This window comes from Mesoplodon densirostris, chromosome 3 (genome assembly GCF_025265405.1).
Source record: "Mesoplodon densirostris isolate mMesDen1 chromosome 3, mMesDen1 primary haplotype, whole genome shotgun sequence".
Taxonomy (NCBI): Eukaryota; Metazoa; Chordata; class Mammalia; order Artiodactyla; family Ziphiidae; genus Mesoplodon; species Mesoplodon densirostris.
Window position 1 is genome coordinate 114,895,212 of NC_082663.1, and position 8,897 is coordinate 114,904,108.

The 8,897-nt window shown below is 58.3% G+C and overlaps 1 protein-coding gene across 1 annotated transcript; it reads right to left on the bottom strand.

The window, feature by feature from the left end:
* Positions 1–3,147: 3,147 nt before the first annotated feature.
* Positions 3,148–8,448, bottom strand: PITX1 (paired like homeodomain 1). Its single transcript, XM_060091954.1, has 3 exons — positions 8,277–8,448; positions 5,715–5,947; positions 3,148–3,690 (listed from the first exon to the last, which is right to left on the bottom strand). The coding sequence occupies exons 1-3, from the start codon at positions 8,446–8,448 to the stop codon at positions 3,148–3,150; spliced, it is 948 nt and encodes a 315-aa protein (XP_059947937.1).
* Positions 8,449–8,897: the final 449 nt, after the last annotated feature.

The window sequence follows — 8,897 nt, forward strand, 5'->3', positions numbered from 1 at the left end:
CTTTAAGCCTCAGGGGTCTCATCAGGGAAAGGGGATAATGAGGATCATTCTCATAGGGCTGCGGTGCAGGTAAAAGGGGCTCATCTATGAGAAGCGTGCACTTAGCAGAGGGCCCTGGACCCCGAATGGGCTCAGTATATGATACCGCTTGCCACTGAAGATGGAGATGGCGCCACCTCCCCCCCAAACAGCCTTGCCTATCCTGTTTGAAGCAGGACTTTCATTTTTTCTTACTCACAACACCATGTTCTTTTTCTTCAAAAGCACTCAGCCCAGTTTGTAATTATACGTGTTTGTTTACTTGTCCATGAGAGCAGGGACTGTGTCTGTTTCCCACTTCTCCATCCCCAGCACCAAGGGCAGAAGCACAGCCTCCCCAGTCTTTTTCAGGCAGAGCAGGACTAGGACTTTCTGCCTTTTCTCAGAGGACTTGGCTTTCAGAACCCCGTGTGTTCCTTATCCCCGCTCCAGAGATGACCCTGCAGTTGGTGTAGCTGGGGAGGGCTGGGTACCATCTGCAGGCACAGAATAGATGGGGGGGGGCCCCAAGGCTGGGTCCTGCACTCACCTTGTTGGCCGTGGTCCTTGATGGATGATGGGGTCATTCTGGACTGCTTCTGCCTTTCCTCCTGGCTGTAGCTGTTTGCCCTTTGGGCCCACCTCCACACTAAGTCTCTACCAGAGCTCTTCTTCGGTCCTCCTCTCACCTGAGACCGGGCCTGACTTTCAGAGAGGCCTCTCTGCCTCCCACTTCTCTCCAGTCCCACCTCCTTCTAGGTCTCCCCTGCCTCCTGCTCTCAGCTGAGACCAGGGCCCCCTGGCCTTGGCAGATGTGTGAGGCTGGGGGAGGCACTCTGAGTCCAGATGTGATTGTGTTTATGTTTCCAGAGAGTTAGGGGTCGGAGCTCTGGACTGCAGCCGTTGGGGGAGGGGTGGTCGGGCTCCAGCCCCCTGCCCCAACCTTCCCTCCCCCCTCCTCCAGCCTGTGTATCTGGCCCTGTCCTTTTCAGAACCCTTCACTCCAAGTCCTACAGCATCAGTCTGAGCCATCCTCCACCAAGGACCCCTCCTCACTCCTCATCTGAAGGTGAGAAGACCAGTGGAAAGATGCCTGGCTTTGGAATCCGTGTGACCTTGGCCCAGTGCATAGTGTGATGGAGCCTTGGTTCCATCATCTGTATAAGGGACAACACTCCTGACCTCAGAGGCAGTGTTGACCTGGTTTAGGAATGTGTGCACAGGGCTCTCCAGCTATTAGCTCATGACTAAGCCCATGGCTGTGCCCCACTCCCATCTAGGGCTTGCCTGGGTCCAGCTCCAGGGCAGTGACAATCACAAGGTGACTCTAAAGCAGAATACCAACCCCTCCTTCCTCCCCAGCTACAGCTGCAGACATTTTGTTTTGCCATTAGAAGTGACTTACTTAAGGGAAGCAGAATTTCACTGGCAGTTTACAGGTTGATCTTGTTCAGTAGTTTCCAAAAGTCGGGGGAGGGTGGCGGCGGGAGCGACCGATAACTTGGGATGTAAGGTAAGTGAGAAGTGAGTTCTGTGTGATGGACACTTTCACCGGAACAGCCATATGCCCCTGGGTGGGATTTCGATGTGGAGGCCCTGGCTCGACTCTGGCGGATCCAGCACCCTCGGTCCTCCTGGAACAGCCAGAGCAGGGCTCAAGGTGGGGGCACCGGGCCTATAGGAGAACAGGCAACCCCAGGTCTAAAGAGGCTCTCAGCGGCTCCCACCGCCAAGCTCCCAGCAGACAAAAGGCCGCGAAGCACCCTAAAAGCCTGGAGGGTCACTGCAGACCCAGTCTGGGAAGAGCCTGCAGAATCCGGCGGTCGGGTAGGGCGGATGGTTCAGGCTAGAGCGGCCCGCGCGCGGCGCCGGGAGGCTGAGCCGCACCGCCGATGAGTATCGGGCGCGCGCCCGCCGCCGCGCGCGCGCGGAAAGGAAGCTCGGAGCGGTGGGCTGCGCCCTCAAGGGAGCTGGGTTGAACTGGTCTGGAATGGTGGTGGGGAAGTGGGGGTAGGGTCCTCTGGCCGGGTCGGATTCGGCTCTTCTCTCCTGCTCGCAGGGCCCACGGGGGTGCAGTTCCCTTTCTACCCACCTTCCCTGCAAGACCGAATGAAGCAGTCAGGGCTCGGCAGTGGTTAGCACGCTCGTACTATGGTTTTAATAGATGTACATGGACAAGTCGATATAGACAGATTTATAATTCTATACAGTCAGTCCGACATACACAAGGACGCTGTAAACAGGGGCGCGGGCCGGAGAGCGGGTGTGCAAAGTGGGCACGGCGTGGGGCCCCGGCCGCTCCCCGAGCTCTCCCGGCTCGACTCTTGCACGGCGGGCGGTGAGGAGGCGGCTCCTCGCCGGACAGGCAGGCCACCTTCTAGCCGGGAGCTGAGGGGAGGGCCTGGGCTTGCGGCGAAGCTTGGGGGCTGGGATGCTCTGAGACGAGCACTCCGCATGCTCCCGCCTCGTCCGCACCGCCAGCTGCAGCTCCTTGGCCTTAAAGTAAGCCTGCGGGGCAGGCAAGGGCTCTTCGAGGCGCGCCGGAGCCATTAGTACGGCTCCACGGCGAGATCCCGACCCTGGACTGGGTACCGTCATCTCTGGCCCAACGCCCGCTCCAACTTGGATCCGGATCGAGCTAAGGTATGCTCGGCCGGGCCCAGCTCGGAGGGGGCGTCTTGGTTTGCACCTGGCTGGGGCCCAGGCTTGCCGGGGGTCCGCGCTCCAGTTCGCAGGCGGGAACGCGGGCTACGGGGCGTCTCCTCCCGGCCGCCGGCCTCCGCGCTCGCCTCCCGGCCGCCGGCCTCCGCGCTCGCCTCCCGCGCCGCGTCCCCTCCGCAGTGGCCCACCGGGCCCCGAGCGAGCGAGCGACCACGCATCACCCGCTCCATCCCGAGGAAAATTGCAACTCATCCGTTTTTTTCGCGGCACTTTTCTCCGACGTCTTTTTGCTTTGTCTCGTTTTGGAGGGCAGAGTGGGGTCCAGGAAAGCAAACACAAAACCAAGCCGGAGGTGGGGAGGTGGGGAGCAGGGGGCCGCGCAGGCACCAGGTCCTCCGCGCCCGCACCCGACCCGGTCCCGGCCCCGGCGCTGTGCCGGCCGCCGGCCCGCGTGGCCCGGCTGGGCGGTCAGCTGTTGTACTGGCACGCATTGAGGCCCGAGGCCGGGCCCTGCAGGCCGCCGTAGCCGAACGACGAGTGCTGCTTGGACTTGAGCCGCAGGCTGGCTAGGCTCGAGTTGCACGTGTCCCGGTAGACGCTGTAGGGCGAGGCGGGTGTGCCGTAGGGGCAGCCGCCCGGTGACATGGCCGAGTTAAGCGAGGAGCCGGTGAGGTTGTTGATGTTGTTGAGGCCCGAGTTGGGCATGCCGGGCACAGCGCCCGGGCCCATGCTCGACGGCATGGTCATGGAGGAGATGGAGCTGGGGGCCGAGAACATGGACTGCGACGACAGCGGGCTCATGGAGTTGAAGAAGGTGAAGCTCTTGGTGGAGAGCGGCGCTGGTGCCAGGCTCTTAGCGGCCCAGTTGTTGTAGGAGTAGCCAGCGGCGTACACGTCCTCATAGGGCTGCACCAAGCCGCTGAACTGCGGCACGTAGCCGCCCTTGCACAGGTCCAGCTGCTGGTTACGCTCGCGCTTCCGCCACTTGGCTCGCCGGTTCTTGAACCAGACCTAGGGGAGGGGGACAGGAGAAGGGTCAGGGCTGCGGAGGGCGGGAAGACGCCTCCACCTCCCCCGCCCCACCCCGAGGCCTCCGCCCGCTTCCTTCTCTCCGAATACCGTTTCTTTCTTCGATATTTCCACCCCTGCCTTCTCTTCATAATGGTTCCCTTCCTGTCTCCAGAAAATATTAGTCTTTTCCTTTTTCTGATCTTTATCCTCTCCCCCAATTAAATCCGGTTTCTTCTCCTAATACGGATCCTTTTTTTAAAACAAATATTTGTTTTCTTTCTTCCTCTCTCAACCATCATCTTCTGCCTTCTCCCGCAAACGGTTCCCCATCTATCTCCTAAATACTCCATCCATTTTCTTCTTCCTCGAATACAAAAGGTAGTTTTCTTTCCTGAAATATAGGACCTTGCGACTCCTCTCATTCTTCAGTCTGTTTTTCGTTCCTCAGATAGTCTGTTTCCATCTTTATTGGTAATATTTGATATTATCATTTCTGCCTCAAATGTTTATTTTCGTTCTGTCCACCCCACTATCTGAACCACTTTCTTCTCCCTCAAACAGTCCATTTTTCTTCGTTATCCCCCATTTTTGATCCTTTTGATTCTTCTGCAAATATTTAGTGTTTTTTCTTCTTTCCAAATATCTGACCTTCACTGTTTCTCTTAAATGGTTGATTCTTTAGTTTTCTCAAATACTTGATCCTTTTGCTTCTCCCTTAAATACTTAATTTCTTTCCTGCTACCTAAATATAAGCCAAATGTTTTTCCGCAAATATTTAATTTCCTTTCACTTCTTATTATTTTCTCTCGACTCTCCCGTCTCCACTTTTCCGCACAAAATTCAGTTAGAACCTCTTCTTTCCCAACTCCCGGTGCCTGCCGACCCTCATCTAGTCCCAGTCCTTTGCCCTCCGCAGCCCTCGACCAGCCCCAGGCTGTATCCCGACCTCTCCTGCCGGACCCCTGCATCTCAGCCTTCTCCATCCCCAGCACTAACATTGCCTGATTCCACCCCCACCCCACCCCACCCCACCCGTACCACCGTAAACCCCAGGCAGGCTTAGTGAGTTCAGGATTACTGAGTGCTGTCTTCACTCTCTATCCCACTGGGCTGGCCAGCCTGACTGGGGAGGGGTGATAGCTGGGGTTATAGCAGGGAGTCTGTGGCCCAGGTGGGACTTTGGTTTAGCTTGGAACGTGCTCCCAATATCTGATTAAATATTTGCAGTACCCAGAGAAGAAGTGATTCTCTTGCTGCTCTGGCAGGACAGCCATGTTTTCACTGGGAACCAAGGGGTGAGAAGAGGGAGGGTGCAGTCCTGTCTTGAGTTGGAGACCTTACATCTCCAAAGGGATTTGGCCTGAGGCTCACTCATCCACCAGAGCTACCCCCCTCCTCACCTGAACCCAACCCTACGGGAAAGGGCATTAGGGAAAGGGTTCAGCTACAGGCTGGCCGAATGGCTGAGAAAGAGTCAGGTGGAGAATATCCTGAGATTTTGGAGAAGCAGCGTGCGGGTGGGACCACTGCCCTAGGAAGTTTTGAGACCCCCCCGCAAGCCTACACTCTTATCAGGCCTCTCTCAGGCTGCCAGGCAGGATCTGCCTTTCCCTTTCGTTTTCGCGGGAAGGCGCCAGCGGCTCCGGAGGTCCCCAGCGGCGGGGAATCCTCTGCTCAGTCTAGGGGGTAACAGCCGAGCGGGTGCTGGGCTCTGCAGGGCAGGGGAACGTCCCTTGGGGACACAGGTCTTTGGGCGGGGGCTGCGGTAGAGCCCGAGGGTCGGGTAGGATGCAGGTCAGAGGGATCCGAGGCGGCAGCAGCCGAGGGGTGCTAGCACCAAATGGCTCTGCAGCACCTGGGTAGACCGGGGGCCTAAGGTGGAATCGCCTCCGGTGGAGGGAGGGAGCAAGTCTGAGTGTGGGAAAGAGTGATAGTCTGAGCGCGGGTCTAAGCTTTCAAGGGCTGCGCTGGGCCGGCTGGCAGCCTTCTGCGCGGGTCCCCTTAGGCGTGCACCCCGCGCTCACCCTCACGCGTGGCTCGGTGAGGTTGGTCCACACGGCGATCTCCTCCCGCATGCTCATGTCCGGGTAGCGGTTCCTCTGGAACGTGGCCTCCAGCTCTTGCAATTGCTGGCTTGTGAAGTGCGTGCGTTGCCGCCGCTGCTTCTTCTTCTTGGCGGGGTCCTCCACACCGCCGCAGCCTGCACCGCCCGCACTGCTGTCCTCGGGCCCCTTGGGCTCCCCGCTGCGCTCCTTCTCTGAAGCAGGCAGGACAGGGCGCCAGTCACCTCGGGCTTATGCCCTTTTGCACCCCATCCCGGCTCCACCGAAGCGCCCGTGGTCAGCCCTGGTGGGGCCCGCCCTCCCGCCAGGGCCCCTGGAATTGTACCCATTGGAAAGAGCCCGCCTGTGCCGGGTAGGGTAGGCAGTAATCACCTCTGATCAGGCTCGTCTGGGAGAAGAGCCCAGGAGTTGGAGACGTGGGCCTAGGTTCCTAGCTGCGCAGGGCCTGCTCTCACAGCTCGGCTCATGCTGGAGCTCTGCTGTTAATGTCACCCGAAAATGTACATTTTTTAGGGCTCTTGGGGTTCTAAATCAGAGGGGATCTGTGCTTTTCTGAACTAGGATCAAATCTTTCTAGCCTGAAGCTGGGGGGTGGGTGGAGCAAGAGCCAGGCAGTGGCCTGCAGCCCCTCCAATTTCTTCTCCCCAGGGCCGTGTGGGCGCCCCACCGGGCAGGCACAACACAGCCGGGTTCTCGGCCTTAGCTCCAGGCCTCAAGTCCCAAGGCACAGAAAATCCCTCTGGCAGCAGCCAGGCAGCCCAGACCCACAGACTCTGTCTAGGTGACCTGGGGGCTCTAGCCTCTCTCTCTTTGAAGCTACACAAATAACATGCAGTTATAGAAACACTGAAACACAAAGAAAAAGAATTTAAAAACAAAACACAGAAGCCCAGAAAAGCTCACAGCTCTATGCCTAAAAACATAGAAAGGGTCACAAATTCTTAAAAATAGGCAGGTAGAAACACAGCAAATGCAGATTAAGAAGCCAGAAACCTCCGTGCAAACACACCCCTAACTAAATACAGTGCTGTTAAGTGTATAAACTCCAGGCAGACACAGGCATTTATTTATCTGGGATTTTAAAAAAATCAATGTACTGTTGTAGATAGGTTTTTTAACCCCTTCCCGATAATGCCCTTCTAGAAATAATTTTTAAATCCCAGGGAAATACAACACTATAGTTAGATAACTTAAATTCCCCAAATAACATCACTGTAAACGGATTTTGAGAAAATCCCGGAGAAAAGCGCCATTTTGGATTGACTTTTTAAAATCTCCCGAAGAATAATGTTGCATGTAGATATTTTAAATTCCAGAGAAATATATCTAGTATAGCAATTCTTTCTATAACGAAAAATACAGTTAATTTAAAAAATTTATTCTCATAGACTTGGTTTTTTAAAGCAATCTATGACTATGTATTTCTCTGGGTTTTAAAAATAAAAACCAACCAAAGGCCACGGTTAAAACTTTAGAAAACAGAAGTACCGTCCAGCGTTGATTGTTTTTTTAACCAAGCAAACAGAACCTCTCAGAGAAAGTCACTTTGGGATGCAAAACAGAAATAAATAGAGATTAAAAACTCGTAGAGAAACACTCAGCGGTGGATTAAGAAATGAACGCGGAAGAGGCGCCCACGGCCGGGGGAGTGGGGAGATCGGCGGCGGCGCCGAACTAGGACCGCGAGCGCGGGAGCCGTTCGGAGACCCTGGAGCCCGGGCAGGGCCGGGTATTGGCTTCATCACTGCCCGCGCCGCCCACCCGCCGGCCCAGTAGCTGGCGCGGGTTAAAAAGCTTGAGCTCGGGCAAAAAGGCAGCGCGGAAGGAGACTTGGCCGAGCAGAGTCGGAGCCCTGGACCCGCGGCCTGGAGGCTCCGGGCTCCGGCGGAGCACGTGGGGCACGGATCCCTCTTTTAGGCGGTCCTGACCGGAGCCGGGTCGCCCCTCTTGGCCCACTCGCCCTCGCTGTCCTCTCTTTTCCCTTTACTTAAGGTTGTTTTTCTCCCCCCCCACCCCCAGTTTGCTTTTCCGACTTTTCCCGCCACCTTCTCTTAGCTCTCTCCCTGTCAGTCAGTCGCCCACAGTCTGTCGGGGTGTCTGTACTCTCTCTGGGCACTTTCTCTCGCCCGCCGCCCGCCGCCCATTCTTTTCTGATCTGCTCCTCTCCTTTGGTCCAAGCGGCCCTTCGACAACCATTTGCGCAAGCCTAACTTTTCTCCCCGTTCTATTTGCCCCCGATCAAGAGGGGCTGTCATTCCGACCCTCCGGTTGTAGGTTCGTGCATCTGCAGGTCACTTGGCGCGTGGGCACTGCGTGGAAGTGCCTTCGAAAAGCACTAAATTTCCGCTTCATAAAGCGCCTACTTGTCCGCGTTCACCGTCAGGTGGAGAATGGGAAAAGGAAAGGTCCTGAGGCTTCCTGGGGCGTAGAGCGAGCGTGACTGCGGAGCGGGCGCCAGGCCCTGCTCGCGGCTCCCTGCACCCGGGTAGGCTCCGTGCGCGCCTCGCGGGGAGCCGCGCTTACCTGGTAGCTCCGTGTCGGACGACTCGCTGGCGGAGTTCTCGAGCGGCTCGCGGGGGTCGGCGGCGCGGGCTAGGTGGAAGGCGGGCCCCATGTCGTGCGGCGGCGGCGGCGGCGGCGGCCGGAGCCCCTCCGGCAGCCGCTCCAGGCTCATGCCCCCCTTGAAGGCGTCCATGGAGGCGGGGACCGCGGCGGGCGCTCCGGGGGCCGGAGCTGGGCGCGCCCGGCCGCCCTGGCTGCGACCTGCGAGGACAAGAGCGCTGCGCCTAAGCGGCCGCCCCCCAGGGCTGCCCGCGCCCGAAACGACGCCGCGCCCGCCCCATGGACCGCCCGGGGCTGCGGGGCCAGGCGGGCGGCAGCGGCAGCGGTTTCCCGCGACCGGGAGCCCGGCTTCGCGCTCCGCGCTGCCTTCCCGCCGCTCGGGCCTCAGCCGCCCGCCCGGCCCCGGTTCCGGCTCCCGATCCGGGGCCGGTTTCTAAGGCTCCGGACGGCGCCGGCAGAGTCTGTCTTAAAGCGACAGCGCGCACGCCAGGTTCCAGCAGTCCCTGCGCCAGGGGTGGTGGGTGGGGTGGGCCTGGGTGGGAGGGGGCTGGGAGGGAAGGAGGGAGCGAACGAGCGAGCGAG